We start from the raw sequence: 24,571 nt of genomic DNA on the forward strand, positions 1-24,571 counted from the left end.
TGGCTGTTATTTATTGGACATTAAACTGTTACGTTACTTTGGAGCCCTGAGTTGTCAAGTTCTTTAAGGTGGTGGTGTATGGTGCAGTTTGCCGAGAGCCTGGATCATGAGATTCGTTACAATGGAAGAAAAAAGTTACACCCCCCCCACACACACACACGCAATTAGAAATCCAGGCTACGTCCACGTGGCTAGCTAAAGGCGAGTGCAACATGTTACATTATGGTGTATATAAATTGAGTGATTTTTGAAACCACAAGACAAAGATCCTATTCCAACCAGAGTTTTGTATCTTGACGCTTTATAAAGACAGAAGGGTTAGTAACTTTTGTTTGCAAGGCATTAACTTGCATTAGACATATTTGTAACTAATGATCATTATATATATAATATAATTATGTCTGCTTTGATCACAGCTGCTACTAAAGTCTTATGCGGAACTTTTGTTTCTCCTCTAATGTCAACATTCATCACCAAACTGTTAATGTTCTGTGTCTTCTTATTGAAACTGTCAGTTAGAGTTGAGCCTTCGGTTCTTAGAACTCTAAGCCAGCAAAAGTAAACAAGAGCTCCTTCTCTCCAGCCTGAATGAGAACAATGTACACTGTTCTGTCTGGCAGGGGTTCAGACTCGCAGATAGAGGCCGCATAAATCGGGACCCCCGCCATTTTCCTTTTCCGGACACGCCATTTATGCGCTGGTACGCACCACATGAGTCTGTGTAGGAGTTATTACATTGCCCCTTTCTTAGCGCTTTTCATACCGTAAATCTCACAACGAGGCATTTTAGGTTTGAAATTTCAGGTTAGATTCTAAGACGAAAATGAGCGTGTTTCTAATGAAGCCATCTGTACTGTCCTTTTTATGTGCCTCTTTCTCTTTCTCCAGTTGGCTGATCTGTTCTTGAGACCATGTTGTGGTCACTGCCTCGACTCAGCATTGTCGCTCAAGTCAGCCACCTGACACAAAGGGAGGTAGTGGCGGTCAATGTTTACAGTCGCTGAACAAAAACCAGCTCGTAGCGGTCACTTTTGTATTTCCGAGAACAATTCTTCGAAGAAGCCGCTTCAGAAAACCCTTTCGGTGGACGTCTTATGGGGGATTTGTTAGCTCACAGTATGCGAGCCATGCAGTTACCTTGGAACTAATCCGTCATATATTTCGCAAGTATCACCTCTACCAAGCTGTTTGCAGTCATCTCTTCTGCCACACATTTCCATGTATCTCCTCTGTCACTTTGGGACAAACTGGCAGGTATCTCTTTTGCCACTCATTTACAGGTATCATCTATGCCACGCTTTTGCAGGTAGCTCCACTTGAGGCGCGACACGTATAGTTCTTGTTAATTAAGCGTAGTTTGCTTTAGACACATATAAAATAACTCTTCTCTTACTTCTGTATTGTCTTCTTTTTGTTTTCATCTTTTTCATTGTTTTCAAGTAGGTACTTCCCGTTAAAATCATCGCAGCAAATTTTAGTCACATTCCTCGCCTTGAAAACACTTGCAAAAAGTTGCAAACAACAATTTCACAAACATAGCTACAGCTCCAGCATCTTCATTAACACTGTTTTTACAGGCTCTGTCCTTGTGAGGTAACTTCTCCCCCCAAAACGGGTCTATTAGTCCTTCCAGTGTTCTCACTTGCGAACTAAATGTACCCTGTCAGACTCAAAATGATAGGTTTTCGGATATTCGTCTTCCCCAATCAGAGCTAGCCTGGGATGATTTTTTATAATATTTCCTTTTGTAGTTAGACATTTTTGTACATTAGTAATATATGTCACTTTTCCAGATAAACTCTACTTCATATGAAAACTATTTTTTAAACAATGTTATTATCGTTAAAAAAATGAAAAAAATAAATATTTAAATGTATGTATTATTTATATAGATTTATATAGATTTATATATGCATGTTTTGTAAATTCTTACTTTTGTTTTTACTTAAACAGATTTGTTAAAACATGGAACTGAGTCTACAATTTATTTTCCTGACATTAGCCTTGATATCAAACACACCGAATGTTTTGGGACGACAAATAGGTAAACTGTATTTAAGTAGTCTAGTAGTCAAGTCATCAAGGTTAATTAAAAAAAAAAAGATACAAATCAAATTACACAAAAAAGAAAACAACTTACAAAATACTAGAAACAAATCTTTTATAAAGGAAAACTTATTTGTAGCCATGACACTATTAAATTTAATATTTTTTTTTATATCAGACAAAATAATTCATTGCCACTAATTTATTAACTAATTGGTTGTTTTTTATTTATTTATGATTCAATTTATGTTCGAACAGGGGTGGCTAACGTATGCAGAATGCCGGCCATGCCCTAAATTGGTGCATTGCAATATTTCGAGTGACTTATTTCGTCCCGAGAAAAAAGATCAAGATAAAAGCATGCCTGTTCGAAAAAAAAATGATAATAACCTATTTCTAGAAAAAAAGTTATACGGGAAATTTAAATTTCTAGCTATTGGGATTGTGACAAGTCGGATTAAGATATTGGCCGTTTTGGGTGTCTAGGGGATTTTTATGGTTTGAGAATCCTTACTTGCACATATAAACTACAAGCACAGCGTTATAATGCAGGCAACAAATGCTATATTTAGATGTAAAATTATGTACAGTTTATTATACAAAGGATAATTAAAAGGTAAAATGCTGTACAGATGCTAGAATGGGATCTAGCGTATTTACATTAGGAGACTATCATCATCAGATATTAGAACCAAGTGGTCTGAGTGTCATTAGGCTGGTTGCTTAGCTTTTGGTCCTTGTGCTGCACTGGCGAGACGGGTGTGGCTGGTACTGATGCTGTCTGCTGGTGGGCTGGCGTAGTGGATCCAGGCTCCGTGTGCAGTCCAACTTGTATGGTTGCAGAGCTAAGCTGCGTCTACCAATCAGTTAAGCCAGTGACGAGTCTGTGGCTAGCGTTGTTACTTGGACTCTTGAAGGATGAGTAGGTCTGATGTCTACAGATCTGGTGCCAGCAAATCTGCTATCAGCTTTAGGTTGCTAAGATTTCAGGCGGATGTAGCCTATAGATAAAAGCTGCAACGATATGATGTATGCGTCGGTTTAGCCATAATGATAACACTGGGAGGTAGATGCCTTTCCGTGAAGGACATCTTCAGACTGATGTATAGAAACTATAAGCTAGTTTCATAAATATCAAAGGGAACTAACAAATGAATATAGTGTCCCATCAAGGGAGATAACAATAATAATGGGGACTCCCATAAAGGGAAATAACAAACAGTAACAAGTGATATATGATAAGTTATATAAGTGACGCTCACCAATCACGGTGAATAGCAAGTACATGCATCACTAAGATAAATGAGATGAAAGGGGAAGGGGAGATCAACGTCTGATACTCGCCCATGCTCTCACATAAGTAAACAGAGCATAAGTAAATACATACTCAGTAATAAGACATGTTTACAGAAATGCTTTGATAACTCCCTGCCAAGGAATTAATCAATGATAATATATCGAAAGCTCGTGCCGAGCGCTAATATATCAGAGTTCAATTAATAATAGTTAAAGAGCTGAATACATCTGGTAAGAATTGTTAATAGACTCTAGTCCAGATGTCTTGAACATTTAGCCACATAGTCATGATATAAAATATAAGTATACAGTAATCTACTTACATTATCCATGATAAGAAAGCACAAATATGTACACAAATAATGTAGTAATAAATGCACAAATATATATATATATATTACTAAGTAAAATGGTTCTCAAGCACTTTACTAAGTTACATACCACCAATCCAAAGTGAAATAAGGGAATGAAAATAGTCTAGAGCTCAAGCAAGAGATAGATGTGCTCCCTGTGGGCTCTCCAGCGTGAATGAGATCGGACGATGAAGTTTGTCCATATACACGTGGATAGCCAAGGGGGGGGGGTGAGTGGCGGGAGATAGGTGCAAAGGTGGTCTAGACTATTTGACGTCTTTGTCAAAGGGGGTCCACGCTTGACCGTGACGAGAGTTTCCGGGAGATAGACATTGCGCGAAGGCGCGAGTTGAAAGCCCAGGAAATCAGCCCAGGTGGTCAGGTGGATTATGAAGGGGAGATTATACCTTGATAATGGCTAGTGCTAGACGAACAGCGTTGCCCGAGGCGTTGGGTTGAATGGGCACTTTGAAGTGACCAGCCGCTCCCGGAAGAGGGGGGGTCAACGGATGTTTGCCAAGATAGGAAAAGGGGAGCGTACTCTTGTCAAGAGTCTAGTGTGGCACGTGTCAAGGTGGGGATAGTAAAATGTGACATCGGTGCCAAAGGGGGTGGGGTTGGATTGGAGGGGTGGTGGCTGTGTTTTTTAGCGCTTGATTGGCTAAATTAATAAAATTGATGATTAATAGCGAGTAAATAAATTAATTAAATGCTTAGACCTGAGTGATATCTTGAGTGAGCTAAAACGGTTCGTCACAGGGATGCCCAAATTGACCGAAATGTTTATAAAACTTATCAGACCAAAAACACACAGCATTTGGTTGTGATTTGTAAGAATACGGTTCTGTTTTGACATTTTTTATGTTACCTATTCAACATTATTGTTATTAAAAGTCACTCTGTTTGAGGAAGCTAAGTCATGTCTAGAAAATCCTCAATCAAATAAAATAAACTAAAGTAATCTAAACAGAATTTGCTGGTAGTGTTACTGGAACTGTAATCTTGATTCAAAGAATATGAGATTGTCCTCTTCTGTGATATCATTGCATTATACACCTATAGGTTGTTGGGAACTCTTCTGAACTTGCATTTTATGAATACTTGTGAAATGTTTGAATACAATTAGGAAAAACTGTTTATAAATTATATTCAGTCTATAGGTCATACAGAAATAATAAATTAGATTTAAGAATGAAAACTAAAATTGTGAACAAAGACAGACTTAATAAGTCAAATTTTATTTTGTTCTTTCTTAAATCCTCTCCTCTACTAATTACAAATGGGTGTATAGCTAAACAAATAAGTACAAATTTACATACTTTAAAAGACTGAAACTCGTAGAATTTTTTTTTAAGTTTCGTATCTGAATCAAATAGAAGTAAACAAAATTGACTCACGGAAGCAAAAGGTTGGCTACCCATGCGTTAGAATTTATGTTAGTATATTTATGTATGTAAGCTAAAAGCATTGAGAATCTAGATTGTAGATCTATTGTCATTTCGAAACATTTAAAAGGGGTCAAGTAACCTTTTTTTTTACCTTTTACCATTACCTATTCTTTAGTCTGTTGGACCGTTGGGGCACCATGCAAGATTTGTCGACCGTCTTCCTCAATTCCTCTTTGTCTTTTACTTCAGTTAGAACCTCTTTCAATGACAGGCCCGTCCAGTAGTCAACAGGGATTTAAGGGGGGAGGGGGGGGCATATGTATATGGAGGCGCGATGGCTGAGCGATAAAGCGCTTAGCTTCCGAACCGGGGTTCGGAGTTCGACTCCTGGTGAAGATTGGGGTTTTTAAAATCAGGATCTTCGGGCGCCCCTGAGTCCACCCAGCTCTAATGGGTTCCTGACGTTAGTTAGGGAAAAGTAAAGGCGGATGGCCGTTGTGCTGGCCACATGACACCTTCGTCATCTGTAGGCCACAGAATCAGATGACCTTTACATCATCTGCCCTATGGACCAGAAGGTCTGAAAGGGGAACTTTGCTTCACTTTTACTTTTATGTATGTACGAATGTATGTATGTATGTGTGTATTAGTGTATATATGTATTCTTAAATCTCTCTATTTATATATCTATCTATCTAATGTCAAATGCTACTCTCTTGTTTTTTTTTTTCATGTATTCATACATTGCTCGCTTAAGAGTATTGTATATTTTTTTAAGTTACCACTCACTGATTCATTGATTACGAGATCGAGATCTTTTAAACTGTCGCACGTATCCGCATTTCGTAATTAGGTTCCTTTTACCTTCTAATTGCTAATAACTTTTTGTTTTGCAGAATCGCAACCTTGGGACCGCTATGTACGAAAAAACACACGTTTTTTTTTTTCAAACCTTTACTTTTTATTTTCGGCGTTTCCCAAAAAGGACGCATTCTACACAGAGCTATAAAACACAATTTTTTTTTCTTTTTCCTAAAGTCTACTTATTCCTATATCTTATGTCATCTTCACTTCCTTTATAAATAGACTCGAAAAAGTTACATGAAGTTTTTTTTTTTACAATTCTGAATCGAGATAATAGATGTAGATCCAATGCAAATAAATAACTTATTTTTTTGTCAATAACTCTTTGAAGCGTTTGGGTGTATTTAAGTGAAGTATTAAATTGTAAATTATTATTATATCTTTTATATAGCGCTACTTTCATGCTTATAGCATGATCAGAGCGCTTTTGGTCCAATCTCATTTGTGAACCGGTGGGGGGGGATGGGGTATCTAGGAGTTGGTTTTCCGTGCTGCCTTTAGGCGCTCAGTAAACACAACTCTGCCCGAGTCTAAACACAACTCTGCCCGAGTCGGGTGTCGAACCTCGAGCCCCCTTCAAGGTAGCCAAGCCAAGTTCAAGCGCACTTGGCCTCTCGACCACGCTTCCCACCGTGTGTAATAAGGTTTGGGTGTATTTAAGTGAAGTGTTAAATTGTAAATGTGTAATAAGGTTTGGGTGTATTTAAATTGTAAATGTGTAATAAGGTTTATTTTACGTCGTAGTAATTGCTTAATGAGAAATTTTTTAATGGACCTCATTCAGCAATCGTAAACAAACAACATTTAGTCACATGATTCTATATATCTTCAAATCAAATTATGTAATCCATTAAGGCTGTCACTTGATACGTATTTTTCATTGTTTTATCAATATTATGACGTGCTTATTTACAATTGGTGAACGAGGTCCATTACCTTCACACAGATTTATATAACTGAGAAAATTCATATCATTTTATTTTGTTTTGATCTTTCTAAAAAAAAATGGTCTCAGAATTTGTATTTGGCTCATTTTGATAGATGTTGAGTCTTTTTCATTTTTGTTTCGAGATAGAGAGAGATAGAACAAAGAATTGTATTTTGAAATACTGTTAAAAACAACAAAATCCTAAAAGCATTGAGAATCTAGATTCTATTGTCTTTTCGAAACATTTAAAAGGGGTCAAATAACCGATTTGTTTATCTTTTACCATTACCTATTCTTTAGTCTGTTGGACCGTTGGGGCACCATGCAAGATTTGTCGACCGTCTTCCTCAATTCCTCTTTGTCTTTTACTTCAGTTAGAACCTCTTTCAATGACAGGCCCGTCCAGTAGTCAACAGGGATTTAAGGGGGGGGGGGGGCATCTGTTTTGGAGATGAAAAGCGGACTAGTGTCAGTAATTTCAAATGCTTAGGAGCTACTGTCTCAGAGGATATATCAAAACCTTAACTACAAATAAACGATTACAATAAATAAAACCAAATTTCTTTTTATTTAGGAACACAATATAAAGTGTGGTAAGGGTAATGGGAATATGTTCGAATGACTAACTTTTTTTTGTTAGAGGGGGAGGGGGTATAAGTAAAAATGCCTCTAAAGTCATCGGACTTGAAATATGAGATCGTGTAAGTGTCGTGGGCGCATTATGAAGTGGGTCTTTCCAAATCAGGTCAATGTGGGAGGGATTACAATGCGTAGGGGAAAAAATGGAGTTCCAGAGGGTGAAACAGAGAGAGAGAAAAAGAAAATTCATTGTAACAAATACACTAAATCAGGGTCTAATAATATATGTTAGTTTGACATTTAAGATGTAAACTGTTTCTTATAATAAAAAAAATAAAATAAAAATATATCGGGGTGTTGGCCCATAAAAAATATAAAGCGTAGAAATAAATCAAAGGGCGTAGCCGGTGCGTAATGCTAGTTTCTTTCTATAATTTCTCAAAATTGATTGCAAACTCATAAAGGATGGAAACTGGAAAGTGAAAATGTATTAATGGACAAATTAAAACGGCAGTAACGATATTCTTATTAATTTTACAGTTTATCAGTTTATGTATATCTTTAGGGGTAAAACATGAATAACTAATGTGCAGTGAAAACTCTAGTTTAACCGTTACTTTTTTCTGATACTTGTACAATTATAGTTTAGAAATAAAACCTTAAAAATTTTTTTTTAGTGTTAACTCCAGTTGTCTGCAGCCAAGCAGGAGCTGTATTGTACAATGGCAACTGTTATCAAGCTTTTAGCGACAGGGCACTTACTTGGAATGAAGCACAAGTAAGGAACGTACACTTGTCAGATTATTTTAAATTTTGTATTATTATTTAAAACATTTTATGAAACTATTTCGCTTACAGTAAGACTTTTGATTACATTTGACGTGAAATGATTATCCAAATACTATCTTAATGGAGTTTAATTGTGAGCGCTGAATGGTACTGTAATGGGGTTAACTTTCGTAGCAATTAACAATGGCTCCGTCATAAAATAAAAAAAATCATATTACGAAACGAAACAGAGAAAGGAGTCATCGACATGTAGATACTTTAGTTCTATGTACCATACAATAGTATAGTGTAGTTAACAATTTTTTTTAAAAAGTTATCTCCGAACTTCTAGCGCCAAAATAGTCCGCGCCCTAACGGTCACGTCTCAACAATCACTGGTCAAAAGCCAAGACTACACCCTATGCAATAAAACGACAGCAAAATTTATACAAGGAATAAACACTAAACTTCGACGTAGCAACCTGTGGTCAGTTTATAACATAGCCCGTTTCTAAGTCTATATTGATTGGTCTTAATTACAATACAAAAATATGAAAAACTCCATGCGGATTTAAAAATGATAATCTACTGTATAAATCAAAATATCATAAATGATCATCTTTTTGTGACAAGAAATAATAGAAATGGCTAATTATCTACAATAAAGTAATTTTGCAGATTTGTTAGTACATGAGGAAATTATCATTAAGACTTTTGCCGATTATACCCGGCCTTTTCGTGCTATGGCTGGTTATATACATATATAAATATAAATATATATATAGGTAGATATAGATAGATAGATAGATAGATAGATAGATAGATAGATAGATAGATAGATAGATAGATAGTTAGATAGATAGATAGGTAGATAGATAGATAGATAGATAGATAGATAGATAGATAGATAGATAGATAGATAGATAGATAGATAGATAGATAGATAGATTGATTGATAAATAGATAGATTGATAGATAACATATATAAATGTCTATAAATCTACTTCATTTATATACTACATGATTACTTTAAAATCATCTTTCTCCTTTTTCATTTCTAGCTAGCATGTAAGACTTGGGGTGGAGACTTAGCTACGATTGATTCAGATGCTCTGGCCTATGCAGTTATTCCTAATTGGTACAGGTAAATGTTTTGTATTTTTTTACTAGTAGGAGAACGGAATCACGTTATTAGTTTTGTGTGGTCTTTGTTCAACTAAGGTAAGCCTTATTGTCAAAGTAACACTACATACATAGCCAACACTCTGTAAGGCAATAAGGAACGACTACAAAAAAGAACTCAACTTTGTTTTGGTTTAGACTTCAAAAGAGCTAACAGCTTAGCAGTAAAAAGCTGACAACAACAAGAAGTGTAGTCAGAGGTCACGTTGATGTCACTATTAACATGAATTGGTCTGTTAAGGTAACGTAATACCTGTACTTTCTGATGTGCCTCCAACACACTGAACTAACTGTGTTAAGAACATCTCATCCCTGCCTGTGGTCAAGTCTGCCAGAGTGTAGTATTGACTGCCGCAAACTGCCTAAGGGTCACCCAGTCTAAATTTTTCTTCAGGGTTAACAACAGAAGCCTTTCCCATGGTTGGGCATAGCTATAAGGCAGCAGACTTTTGAATTGAGAGTTTTTCTTCTATGTGGTTAGCCAGCAATAACTAACGAGCTCCTCTTGCCCGACGATTACTAGTTAAGGCACCAGTTACTCGCCTTTACCCCTTTTCTGTAAATTAAAACAGTTCCTACAGACTTAATATCCTAGCCACAGGTCAATGCAATAACTTGGAATGGTTTTCAAAGACTATTTGAGTCGCATACCCTTAGGAAGCATTCTAAAGTTAATGGAGTGCTTATTTCCATTATTATGACAACGCTGCGGAACCAGATAGGCTAGCTATAATAAAACTCTCTTTCTCTCTCTCTCTCTCTCTCTATTATATATATATATATATATATATATATTTATTCCTTAACATTTTAGCTTGTCCTACTGGATTGGTATGAAAGTCATTGGTGGAACATGGATTTGGGTGTATGACAATTCAGCAGTAAACTTGGCTTCTCCTGAACTGAATAATTGGGCTGATTTTGGTGCTCATAAACCTGGATATGATTGCCAATCAATTAACGACGAAGGCTATGGCCTTTATCTCCAAGAGAAGCTGTGCTCTAGCACGTCCTACTATGTCTGCATGGGTGCTCGTAAGTGAAGTTTCATAGTTTGCTGAGACTGTATGTACTTTATTTGATATCATATTTGAAGGTCAGGTAAGATAATTTAATATAAACCTATTTTATTTTGAAATATGCAAAAAAAAAAAAAAAAAAAGAAAGAGCTCAGGTCTTCTCGGCGTGGCGCCTCCGTGGAAAGGGGAGTAAGTTAAGCTAATTCCTGAACGAACAGGGTTTTTCAGAGTTACCACGCCATGTTCTAGAGAACAAACTTTGCACGTGGTGAGGATTTAAGACAGGCTTGATAACCCAGCCATTGCTTCGTCCCCCAATGGGGACCAGACGCCTTATGAAGACCCTTCCACTGAAAGCTTTGGTGCAATAAAAAGTGCCAGGTTAGACATTCCTCTAACACGCATGTTTCGATTACAGCTAATGCCCAGACATTCATCTTATTTCCATGAAATGATCCAAAGTCGCCTCTCGACTGAAGGAGGCCACATGTGAATAAAGTAATGTATGAACTCAGTTTAGACATTGATTTAATTTTGTTTTCTATCTCACTTTTCTCAGCTGCTTCAGCTATTGAGACTACAACAACAACTACTACAACTGTTAAAACGACAACACTCTCTTCGAAGTCAAAGGATAAAAGCAAGGACATACCTGAAGGTTGTAACGGCCCAAACAATGGAAAAGAAAGCAACGATAACAAAGAAAAAAAAGACTAGTCGCTGATTGTTTTTTTTTTATTTAAATCTTCAGTCTTCTGCACCTTTTTCTTTTCAATTTATAGACATCTGAAGGAAAAAAAAAACAAATTAATTTTTATAAATACTTTTAAAAAAATTATAAAGTGCAATTGTGTCATAAATGTACAATCAGTTATGTTATATTTATAATAGAACTAAACTAACAATAATAAATCTGAGAACTTGTTTTTGTTTGGCGTTATTTCGTACTTGCTTTTTAAACACGTTATGATCCATTGACTTATCTGGACCGGTTGGATAAATATACCTGCTCCGATGTCCTTTGCGGTTCGAGACTTCCGGTCCCTTTTATGAACCGCGTGACCAGAGAAAGACTTTTATCCCATGGCCAGGATGAGAGATTGGCTCTACACCGACCTCTCTGTCTGGAGTCTCCCTGCGACTAAATGATCATGTAATCACACCCGTCTGGTCGTAGGACACGGTATGAGTCCTTCCTCCCATGCGAGGCCGGAGACCCTCCATAAGCCTATAATGTCCCACCGAACCCGTGCGTGGGTCCATTACCACTCGTATGGCCCCCGTTAGGGAACGGATCGATGGGGGATTCGGACTGGTTTAGCGAACCTTTTTTTCTTCCCTACCACGTGTAATGTACCCTTGCTAGAGGATACGTGTGGTAGCCCACTGAGAGCTATGTTTGCTACCGCACTTTTCCTATCCACTTCCCTTGGCGGACTTTTCCACGGAGGCGCCACGCTGAGGCGACGGGAGCATTTCCTCCTGGATAAATATACCAGCTTATATCACCACTTAAATCAAGTACCATTTTTTTCTCTTTTTCAAAATACCTTATACACTAATTAATTCTTCAGAAGTTAATTAACTAAATAATTATTAATTAAAAAATTGATTCTTATAATGTAAGCTCTACGAAATAATTGTGCGAAATTTAAACTTGATTAGTCCGGGATTGGATGTCAGAGAAATATCGTGTACAAACTTTTACCATTAAGACAGACAGTGTAAGTTTATTTAAGTTTTTGAGAAATATTTTTTAACTATTTAATTGTGTGCAATAATATATCAATAAATCATTCAATCACTCAATCAATCAACCTATCTATCTTTCTATCTGCCTATCTATCTATTACATATCTATTTATTATCTCCATCCATCCATCTATTCATTCATCCATTCATCTTTCTATCTATCTATCTATCTATCTATCTATCTATCTATCTATCTATCTATCTATCTATCTATCTATCTATCTATCTATCTATCTATCTATCTATCTATCTATCTATCTATCTATCTATCTATCTATCTATATATATATATCTATCTATCCATCCATCCATCCATCCATCCATCCATCCATCCATCCATCCATCCATCCATCCATCCATCCATTCATTCATCTATTCATCTATTCATCAATCTATTTTGATAAAAAAAATCACATCTAAGGTCATCTTATCTTATATAATACAGACGTCACTTCAGAAAAGATGATGGTTACGTCCTACGCATCATGCATTCAGTAATGCATATTAACCAATGACCTAAATTCTGCAAAGTCACTGTTTTTCCTGGCTAGCTTAGGCAACCCATTCCATGCTCTAATAGCACTAGGGAAGAAGGGGCATTTGTCCACATTTTTCCTAGCACATGGAACGAGGAAAGTGCCTTTATCTTTGTGTCTTTCTGAGTATTTTATCAAATAATGTTTTAATTAAGTGCATCAGTGGATCAGAGTTTACACGGATGGCTCATCCCATAAAGCCACCACAAATGGAGGAGCTGGAATACTTATCGAATGGCCAGATGGAGGAAAACTAGAAAAATCCATTGCTAATGGAGAGCTCTCTGACAGTCACAGAGCAGAAAGGGAAGCACTAGCACTAGCTGCTACCATGCTAGCAAATCATCCAAGTTCCCCTCACAGTCAGATTGTCTTGCTAACCGATGCAAAAACAACCCTCCAAAGCTTGTAAAACTCTGATTCCTCTTATATTAAAAACCTCAGATCAGCACTTACAAAGCTCAACAACAACAGCAAAGAAATTGTTATTCAATGGATACCAGCTCATATAGAACTAGAAGGAAATGAGAAGGCTGACACTCTCACCGGGAGTGGGAGAACTAACTCTCAGGTGGGCTCTGCACTCTATCCAGAAGAAATGAAGAAATTAATTCTAAATAAAATAAATGAGAAATGGACGAGCTCTCATCCAAATCACAAGAAAGATGACGCTTACTATAAGCAATCCCGACAAGACCAACGTCTAATCTTTCGACTCAGGACCGGACACAACAGAATGAGACAACACATGTACCAGAAGCTCAAAATTGGAACCAGTGAAATCTGCCCATGTAGAGTATCATCAGAGAATGCCGACCACGTCCTCCAAAACTGCTCTCTTTACCAAGAGGCCCGTATAAGACATTGGCCCCAAATCACCTCAATAGAGAGAAAACTATATGGAGAGCTCCCTGATTTGGAAACCACTGCGCAGTTCATCTCATGTATTGGTCTACTCATCTGAACACTCCAACATAACAATGAGAACGATGAAGAAAAAGAAGTTAAGTGCATCACATTGTGTTCATTTGACTTCAAGCAACACCTCTACACGCGTAACCGGGTAATGATTTTGCTTACTTAGAGATAAATCTCAGGAAGCTGGACCTCTAAATTAGGCCTACACGTGTAGGTCGACCAGAATGTGAAAATCAGTCGGACACACAGTGTTTTTTTTTTTTACTTTTTAGGTGGAGAGGGTGTGGATGATTTTTTGTTTACTTCTTGATTTGGTTTTCATAATGCTCTGACACTTGTATCTACACGACTGTTGAACTAAACCAGTAGTGCTCAACCTTATCTAGCCAGCGGACCATTTTAATTTCCGACACTCGTGTTGCGGTCCATTTTAACAAGAAGATACTAAAAGAAATATAAAATGAATCACTGCTATTAGAAACACTTTAAATCAAGTGAGTGGCGTAGCTATGGTGGGGATATGAAGGGAATTCAAATATCCCCCGCGCTCCCACTTTAGTGATCGAAAATTGTTTTTTACACTAAATATTGCGCCTTTATCTCATGCCATGATACAGAATGTCAGAATGCAGGGCCCCTAGAAAAGAGACCAAGCCCCCCCCCCCTGGCCCTCGTGCTACGCAACCGAATCTAGTACTTACATTTATTTATGAAAAGTTTATCCTAAAACAACTTTTAAATATTCGGCTACATAGATGAGACACCAAATCGGAGCACTGAATTGTAGATGTCCGTCTGTGAGACCATGAAGTAGCATGAGTTTCGCAAGATTTGTCATTGAAAAGATTTGTCATTGAAAAGATTTGTCATTGAAAAGATTTGTCATTGAAAAGATTTGTCATTGAAAAGATTTGTCATTGAAAAGATTTGTCATTGAAAAGATTTGTCATTGAAAAGATTTGTCATTGAAAAGATTGAAAAGATTTGTCATTGAAAAGATTTAAAAGATTTGTCATTGAAAAGATTGAAAAGATTTGTCATTGAAAAGATTGAAAAGATTTGTCATTGAAAAGATTGAAAAGATTTGTCATTGAAAAGATTTGTCATTGAAAAGATTTGTCATTGAAAAGATTTGTCATTGAAAAGATTGAAAAGATTTGTCATTGAAAAGATTTGCCATTGAAAAAATTTGTCATTGAAAAGATTTGTCTTCACCAATAAGTGCGCGTGATGACTGTGTTCACCTCGAACGTTTGAAATCTCAGATTTAGAAACGTTTCTGCAAGCAACCCGGCCTAAGCCGGTCATGCAAAATAGAGGCGCATGCTACGCCGCCGGTAGAGTAGTTTTATTAAATTTTGCTTTTGTATTTGAAGATTATGGTTCAGTGTTTTATGTATAATTGCTACTACCAAATTGCATTAGTTCAGGAACAAAAGTCAGATTATTTGCAGACGATTGAAAAATGTCAGTTGTTAAGAGTAAGAAAAAAACTAAAATAAATTAATTCCACTTATTAGTGTTCAGCGTTTTATGTATAATTGCTACTTTACTTTTATGTCTTCTACCCTGAAGGCTTTCTAAGTTTAGTAATTTTACTAAAGTTGTTACTCTAGTTAAATATGAATATTCGATTAATATGAATCTCACTGCCCTATTTCGCGTCTGTGTCAGGGTTGTGTTAAGGCCTTAGCTCGTTTACCCGGGTCCCTGACATTCAACAGGCACCTTCGTGCTTACAAATAAATAAGTGACTCACTGTTGACAATGTAATTGTTTAATGATATGAATATAAGTTATGATGACAACTGATGAAGTAATGACATTGCATTTGAAACATTCTAATATTGTGGATCTATAAATTAAACAATAATTCTACACCTTGCTGTCCGATAACGTGACACATAAATGCTCACAATCACACCAAAACACACTGCTGAATCTAGTAGGCCTACTTCGTGTAGAACTCCAATCCCATACTAACTCCCTGTAGAGACATCAATAAAGACAAACTAAAAGAACCAGTCTAGTATACTATGGCCTCGAAAACAACTGCGAAATGCAGTCATGCCTTAGATACTCACCCTAAAATGGGGAACACAGAAGTATCTCAAAGAAAACGTTTCACCAGCATAATAAAAAAAACACTCCATCAGCTTACAAGCAAGGCAACAAAAGAAAGTGCGTTCAAAAATTGTGCACTTAAATACACATTGGTGCTAGAATGCCATAATCTACGCACTCTAGTTAAATATGAATATTCGATTAATATGAATCTCACTGTCCTGTATCGTGTCTGTTCCAGTTTCTTAATGTTTTCTTGAGTTGAGGGGTCTCAAACAGAGGATGCAATATTCTATTATTGGCCTAACCAAGGTTAAATACAATTTTAGTTTTATGTTTATATTTGATTTATAGAAATTTCTTGTAATAAATCTGTAAAAGGTTAAATAGTGTAATGTTGAAGAATGCGAATGTTGTGGAATGCTGGGTTCTTGCTTCCTAAAGTACTCTTGACACATGACAAACACATATACCACAAATTGACTAAAGTCCGTTTCAGCAGACAAATATAAAGTTTATTTTACAACCTAATAATACTGCACTCCTTGTTAGTGCTACAAGTCAATAAATAATAAACAATCCTATCCGCATAACAGCGGTATCAAATATATCCAACACGTTAAACTCTCTAGATTACAAATCACGTCCGCATCTCAGCGGGTAACACTGTGAAGAATAATACTGATTAACTAATACATGTCTCAAAAAGACCACTGGCAACAACTGCCCATAAGTTACTATTTAACTGAAATTACTACAGACTTTTCTAAGTCGCTACTGTGCGTTGTGGACTAAAATATTACTTGACCACCCGGTCCAAAGTATCCCACTTGACTGACTTAACAGAACTCAAAGTCAACTTTATTCATTCTACTTCCTGTTTTCTACAGCAGGAATTCCACGTGTCTTTGTTTTACATGTTTCGGATGTTCCTTCAGAATTGAAGATAGTTTACTTCCTAGTCCAAACCTCCCGCAGGACGACGGGGGATGGGAGCGGGCAGGGTTTGAACCCTCGACCGTCGATAAATCCGAACGACAGTCCAGCACTCAAACCGCACGACCAGGCAACCAACCTTTAAGCTCTTAACATGACGTGAACATTAAATCATGCAATGTCAACTGAGACTGTGACAAAACCCTAGTGCTTTGTTTGATTGTTTGATAGTTTCATCAATATGTGGATTCCATGACAGTTTTTCATTTATTATTACACCTAGGTATTTTGCATTTTTAGTCTGTGTTACTAGTTTACCATGAATAATATAAGTGGAATTAATTTGTTTTAGTTTTTTTGTTACTCTTAACAACTGACATTTTTCAATCGTCTGCAAATGGTGGTGAACTTGGTAAAAAGCCTTGGAAAAATCTAGTAAGATAGCATCTATTTGTTCACTATCATCTAAACCTTTTGAAAAATCATCAATTAGTCCTATTATTTGTGTTTCACATGAGCTATATTTCCTAAAGCCATGTTGGTATGGTGTGAGGACATTATGTTTGTATAAGTGGTGTTCTAGAGTTTTACAAGTGATGCTGGTAAGTGATACTGGCCTGTAGTTTCTTGGGTCAGATTTTTCTCCTTTTTTAAATATCTATCTATCTATTTATCTATCTATTTATCTATCTGTTTATCTATCTTATCTATCTATTTATATATCTAGCAGTAAGATTATGCACAGTGCACTATTATGTACTCAGTATACTATACTTTCGGCTCCACACTATATTTAGTTTAGTCTGTAAAATTATAGAACTCGTGAATCTATAAAACAAGAAAAAAATCATAACAAAATAAAAAAAGAATACCTTCTTTACAAAGAGTATGTTTCTCTTAAAAACTAGTATATGTTAGATTTTGTTTTAAATATTGCATTAGTTTTTAACCCTTTATATCCCCACCAACTTTTAAAAAGGGGAGTCACTAGCAAAACTAAAAATAATATAGAAATACAAAAACAGCCCTAGACATACATTTATTTCTTTGCTTGCGACATTATAAAAACACAAACTGTAGAACTAAAGAGGAAGATTCTAGCAATGGATTTGAGATGTTACAGAAGGATTCTAAGTATCATATGTGTTGCGTCTTCATATTCTATGAGACTCTATAGACATGGAAACGACAAAGCACAGCTTATAAATACTTTAATCTTTATTAACACTTGTTTATATTCCTCCATTTTGGTTTTCTCCCCCTTTCAACACGCAATCGCACCATTTCACATTTACACTAAGATGCGCACGTAACAATATTTAAAGACCGCATAAGAGACCAGAGTTATTATAGCTTTTGGAGCCCACGACGACCTGCTTCCTAATGTAAAAAATACAAATTAAAATTCTATGGCCATATTACTATGTCTTCAGGGCTCGGAGAGACCTGCCTTTAAGAAACAGTAGAAAATCAGAAGGGAGCAAACGAAGGGAAGACATTATAAGAGAATCGACGGGCCTGCCATTTAAAGAGATTTGACCCAAGGCAAAAAAAAATAGAAAGAGAGAGAGAGAGAGAAGAGAAAAGAGAGGGAGAGAAAAAAACGAAATAGAGTGAGCGAGAAACAGACAGAAAAATAGAGACTGAGAGAAAAAAAGAAAGAGAACGGAGAAAGAAGGGAGAAAGACAGAGAAAGAAAAAGAAAAAGAGAGAGTGAGAGGTTATAGAGTGATTGGGAAAATTAAGGTAGACTGAGGTATGCAAGAGAATTGAGAGAGAAGTGGAGACAGAGAGTGACATTACATTTACTTTCCTCAAAACGAACACTCCCAACCAAGAACATAAGAGGAAATGAGAGGTGTGATGTGTGGCCGAGAAGCTAAGTAGTTTGAACTTGGCTTAGTTACCTCTCAAGGGGGCTCAAGGTTCGAGTTAATATAAGAGTTAATATTAATGAGTTCCCTATGGCAGCTAGGAAAACCTCCCAGATACCCCATCCCCCAATGGTTCACAAATAAGATTAGACCATATCGCTTTGCTATTAGCATAAATTTGCGCTATTTAAAATACATTAAAAACACGATTATTTCAAAGAAAGTTTGTGTTATGTAGAGATGTAAATGTATAATCTGAGTCTGTACAACTTCAGCCAATAGGTTGCGTGTTTCTGTACGCGTCAAATTACTAGCGAGCTCATGGTTACAGACATACAGACGAATAATACAACTCCACAAATAGAGTGAACAACCAACAGGCGTATGAAGAAGTCTAACTGTTTAATTTACAAAGGGAGCAGTCTAGTCTCAGTCACTACCACATACGAGTTAACTCTATGAAAGCCTAAACTGTCTCTTTAATCTAGCTAAGCTGCAGTCTCAATTTGGATTTATGTCGTCACAATTGTGCGTTCACTACCAGTCACATAAAGTGCGTCTCTACAGCTATCACACAAACACCATTTTTTTTTTATTATCCCAAGTAATAGAATATGACGTGTTTTTTTAAACTTGAAAACAAAGTTTAGGTAAGGCCTGTTGCTACTTTAAGTATGTTAACGGTAATGTTATATCAATGTTATATCTATAATACAAAATTAACTACACATTTTTAAATAAAATTTCACATATATTTTACACTTGTCTAACAATCAATGAAAGTAAGTAATCATTTCTCTGTTATACCGAAAAAAAAGCGATGAAATAGACTATGATATTGCGACGACTCATGTCCTTTTAGCACACAGTGACTTAAAGCAAATATCAAAATAAAATACAACTGCATCGAAAATATGCTATTTGCAAATGGTTGCTCTCTAATGCCTCAAATAAAAAGGATCTTTAAAAGAGTATGCTAAGTATTGCAAAATTTGTGACCTAACTATTAATTAAAAAAAAAAGATTACCAATAGAGTCATTAGCGGATTCAGAACTTTGGAGTGGGGGGGGGCGATTTTTTTCCAAACCCTAACCCTTACGCCCAGTAAACCCTAACCCTATGCATATTCGTGCGTACAGCATATATATATATATATATATATATATATATATATATATATATATATATTGTTATAAACCTGGTGGTGGCACAGATGGGGGTAGTGGTGTGTGTGTAGTCAGCCGACGCAAATCGCCCCAGGCCAGCGCTAGACGAGCGGTCAACCGTGACGAGTTACGACGGTCAGCCGAGACGAGTATTAACATGAAGGTTCGAGTAGGATCGTCGTCGTGAACAGAGCTCAAGAGTGTCACGAGGGATGTAGTCATATGACCACCCATAATGGTCGAGCGACGTTCTGCCCGGTTCTAGAAGGCCAGCAGGGACCCTATATAAAGAGCGAAGGTATCAAAGACGGGGGAGAGACAACTTCTAGAGCTACGGTTCGTTACTACGGCTCAGTACAAGTCCTAGAAGAGACAGAGAGACCAGTGCAAGAGTTGATACGGCGATTAACGGAGAGATATTTGTACAGTCTTGTATTACGTGCTGCCAATTGTACAGTATTGGCTGTTATTTGTTGACATTAAACTATTACGTTATTTGGAGCCCTGAGTTGTCAAGTCCTTTCAGTTGGTGGTGTCGTGTGGTGCAGTTTGCAGAGAGCCTGGATAGCGAGATTCGTAACACTGGTGTCAGAAGTGGGATCGGATCGTATCGGATAGGAACGGATCCGCTATGGCTACTACGAAAACGTTAGACCAACTCCTTGTGAAGGAACTGAAGGAAGAGCTCCGTGGTCGAGGCCTGAAGACGAACGGCAACAAAGAAACCTTACAAGCACGCCTTCGGGAAGAACTGGTGAAGGAAAAAGAAGATCCGGACTCCGGACACATATCTTTTTGAAGTCGAACCGGATTTGCTGGAACAGATCAATTACAAGATAGATGCCATGGACACCAAGATAGGCACGATGGACTCGGGAATCAAAACGGAGTTATTGGCAATGAACCAACGCATACATGCTGTGGAGAAGAGAATCACCAACATTGACGAGCAGATGAATCAGAGGGTCGACGCAGTGGAGAAGGCCATCGACGAAATGAAGATACAAGTCCAACGCAAGCACACAAATGTACCAGAAGCAGATATGACGTCATTTGTATCTGAAGTCTCCGGGAAAATGAAGCCTCCCGTATTTGATGGTTCCGTGTCCTGGTCAGTATACAAGAAGCAATTTGACGCAGCAGCCAAAGTTAACAAATGGAACAGTGAGGAGGAGAAAGCAACAGCCCTTGTGTTATCCCTAAGAGGAAAAGCCTCCGAATTGCTACAGTCTCTACCGAACCAGCAAGACTTCGCCGCCCTAGTCCAGGCTATGGAACTCCGATACGGGGATGAACATCTGCAAGAAGTATATCGTGTGCAACTAAAGACCAGACAACAGCGCCCCGATGAAACACTACAGGAACTAGAGACAGACATCGAACGCCTCGCACATCTGGCCTACCCAACCGCCGCACAAGATTTTCTGGAAGTCATGATTACAGACGCTTTCATTGACGCGCTTCGAGACCCCGAGTTAAAGAAAGCCACCAGAGTTAGTGGTAAACGAAAGGCCAGTGAAGCCCTCGTATACGCTCTCTCATATGAAGCCGCCAAAGACGCATCAGGGAGCACTCATCAAGGCCGAAGGTTAGAAGTCAAAGAGGAAGAATTTGCACAACTTGTGAGAAGGGTGACAGAGGCACTAGATGAACGACGAACAAACCAAGTACCAGAAAATCAACCTAGGGTTCCTGTACGATGCTGGAATTGTGGTGAACTCGGTCATATACAAAGAATCTGCACTAGAAGATTTCCACAAACCGGAACCCATCACAGATCAGAAAGGTATGCACGACCAAGTTCCCGGGGCTACCAGGGAAACTAGCACGCGCCGGCTTCAAGGGGCGGAACCCGGCGACACAGAGAATGAGAGCCCCTGCAACCATCATCCCGGTCGCCGTGCTGGGGCAGAGTAAGAGTCTAAAGGTCATCGGGAAAATTGGATGTCAAAACTATCACTTCCTCCTTGATACTGGTGCCTCACGATCAGTCATCCGGACGGATAAAGTGGACAATAGCAAGAAAACGCCAGTTAGGGCCTACTCGTTGAAAACAGCCAGTGGAGAACTGATGCCCATAAAAGGCCTGATCGACATAACAGTCGAGATCGGAAATCAGTCATTCAAACACGAATTCCTGATTGCTGACGTCACAGATGACTGCATAATAGGGCTCGACTTCATGCTGAAATATGGCTTTTCCTTGAATATCGGCGGAGGCACTTTACAATGTGGGGACCTCGAAGTACCCTTGCTTGGCGACGAGAATGAAGAAGATGGCCGAGTCAGAAGGGTTACGTTGGTAGAAAATACAACCTTGCCTGCTAAGTCGGAAATGATCATTTGGGGGAAAATTGAGGACGACTATCCCACGACAGGAAAAGCACTGGTAGAAAGCTTGGACACCAACTACAACGGGATAGCAGTAGGAAAAACACTAGTCACGATTGGGAAAGACCAAAAGGTACCCGTAAGAATTATGAACCACGGCACAGTGGAGAAACATTTACGGGAAGGAAGCCTCATCGCTGGTTGCCATGCGATAGAGATGATACGAAACTGCAGCAGTGAAAATCATGACGGAATACTCAAGCCCAGTGAACCCCAGGTTACTAAACTTCTGGCAGAAGTCAAAACGATCTTGTCAAAAGAACAGTTCACCAAAGCAGAACGATTCCTAAGAGAGTTCTCTGACATATTGCCATCTGATGAAATGGACTTTGGGCGAACAAACCTGATCCAGCATCGAATAGACACAGGAAACACAAGGCCCATCCGACAGCAACCACGTCGCCTGCCGCTAGCAAAACACCAGAAGCTATGAACATGATAGAACGAATGAGGCAGCAGGGGGTTGTTGAACCATCCAACAGTCCGTGGTGTTCACCCATAGTCTTGGTAAAGAAGAAAGATGGATCCACTCGATTTTGTGTCGACTATAGATTACTAAATGACGCCACACACAAGGACAGCTACCCGCTTCCTAGGATTGACGACACATTGGACACACTTGCTGGGTCACAGATCTTTTCCACCCTTGACCTGAAGAGCGGTTACTGGCAAGTGGGACTACACCCCGAGGACAGAGATAAAACAGCCTTCTCTGCTGGTAATGGTCTCTGGCAATTTACCGTGATGCCTTTTGGCCTCTGCAACGCCCCAGCCACCTTTGAAAGACTAATGGAGCATGTGCTAAGAGGACTTAACTGGACCACGTGTCTTGTTTACTTAGATGACATTATCGTCATAGGCAGAACCTTCGAGGAACATATTGCAAACCTGAAGGAAGTGTTTGAACGAATTAGAAACGCTGGAATGAAATTGAATCCAAAGAAGTGCTCCTTGTTCAGAAGAAGCGTCAAGTACCTTGGGCACATCGTGTCAAAGGAGGGAGTCAGCACAGACCCGGATAAAGTTGAAGCCATAAATGGATGGCCGATCCCCGCTAATATCCAGGAGTTAAGAAGCTTTCTTGGACTCTGCACGTATTACAGACGTTTTGTGCCTAATTTCTCTAGCCTCTGTAGTGCCCTTCATCAATTGACAGAACCGAAGCGGCCGTTTATTTGGACAACGGAATGTCATGAGGCCTTTGAGATACTTAAAAAGGCTCTTGTTTCATCACCCATTCTGGCCTACCCGATACCAGGCGAGACGTTCATACTTGACACCGATGCGAGCAATACTGGAATAGGTGCTATCTTATCCCAAAAGGTAGATGGAATTGAGAGGGTTATAGCTTACTTTAGTCGGAGCTTGTCCAAAGCTGAGAGAAACTACTGTGTCACAAGACGTGAGCTACTGGCAGTTGTGGATGCTATACAACATTTTCATAAATACTTATATGGGCAAAAGTTTATCCTTAGGACAGATCACGCTGCTCTACAATGGCTGTTGTCATTTAAAAGCCCTGAAGGACAAGTCGCCAGGTGGATTGAACGTTTGCAAACCTATGACTTCGAGACACAGCACCGAAAAGGACAAACTCACCAAAATGCTGACGCGCTGTCTCGACGACCTTGCAGAATGGAATGTAAACACTGCAGCAAGGTTGAAGAAAAGGAAGTTATCATTGATTGTCGACATCTTGGGATACAAGCTTCCGGGTCATGGTCCGACGAAAGAATCCGAGAAGACCAGTTAAAAGATGAAGACCTGGCTCCCATTCTGCTTATGAAGGAAGACGGACAAAGACCAGAATGGCATCACCTTTCTGATAAAGGAGCTGCTACCAAGGCATATTGGGCGCAATGGGACTCACTGACAATCGACAATGGAGTTCTCAAGAGGGTCTGGGAAACGGCAGATGGGACATGCAATCGCTTACAGCTGTTGTTGCCTAAAGTGAGAGTTGCTGAGGTGCTGCAAGAAATCCATAATAATTCCAGTGGGTCACATTTAGGTGTCAACAAGACCTTTGAAAAAGTACGCCAGCGGTTTTACTGGTTCGGCTACCGGGATGATATAGAAGAATGGTGCCGAAGATGCGACGCATGTTCAGCAGCAAAGGGCCCGCACAGGAGAACGAGGGGACGTATGCAGCAATACAACGTCGGTAATCCCTTCGAAAGAATAGCGATCGATGTAGCCGGACCATTTCCTGAATCCCAGAGAGGAAACAAGTACGTTCTAGTAGTGATAGACTATTTTACTAAGTGGCCTGAAACGTATGCGATACCAAACCAAGAAGCCACCGCCATAGCTGAAACACTTGTGGAGAATTGGATTAGCCGATTCGGTCCTCCCAGGGAGTTACACTCCGACCAAGGCCGAAACTTCGAATCCAAGATCTTTCAAGAGATGTGCCAGGTACTCGGCATCGAAAAGACACGCACAACCTCTCTTCACCCCCAGTCAGATGGAATGGTGGAACGATTTAACAGAACATTGGAACAACATCT

At 38.6% G+C, this 24,571-nt stretch overlaps 2 protein-coding genes across 2 annotated transcripts in view; both read left to right on the plus strand.

Annotated features, from left to right (window-relative positions):
- LOC106069203 (phospholipase A and acyltransferase 4-like) overlaps positions 1-24,571 on the plus strand; it is a 410,743-nt gene that overhangs the window by 367,793 nt on the left and 18,379 nt on the right. The gene's annotated exons all lie outside the window — the stretch shown is intronic.
- On the plus strand, positions 272-11,140 carry LOC106070033 (asialoglycoprotein receptor 2-like). The gene is made up of 6 exons (XM_056011130.1): positions 272-317; positions 1,954-2,044; positions 8,132-8,232; positions 9,284-9,366; positions 10,219-10,439; positions 10,983-11,140. The coding sequence occupies exons 2-6, from the start codon at positions 1,966-1,968 to the stop codon at positions 11,138-11,140; spliced, it is 642 nt and encodes a 213-aa protein (XP_055867105.1). The 5' UTR covers positions 272-317; positions 1,954-1,965.

The sequence above is a fragment of the Biomphalaria glabrata genome, chromosome 14, assembly GCF_947242115.1.
Source record: "Biomphalaria glabrata chromosome 14, xgBioGlab47.1, whole genome shotgun sequence".
Classification (NCBI taxonomy): Eukaryota; Metazoa; Mollusca; class Gastropoda; family Planorbidae; genus Biomphalaria; species Biomphalaria glabrata.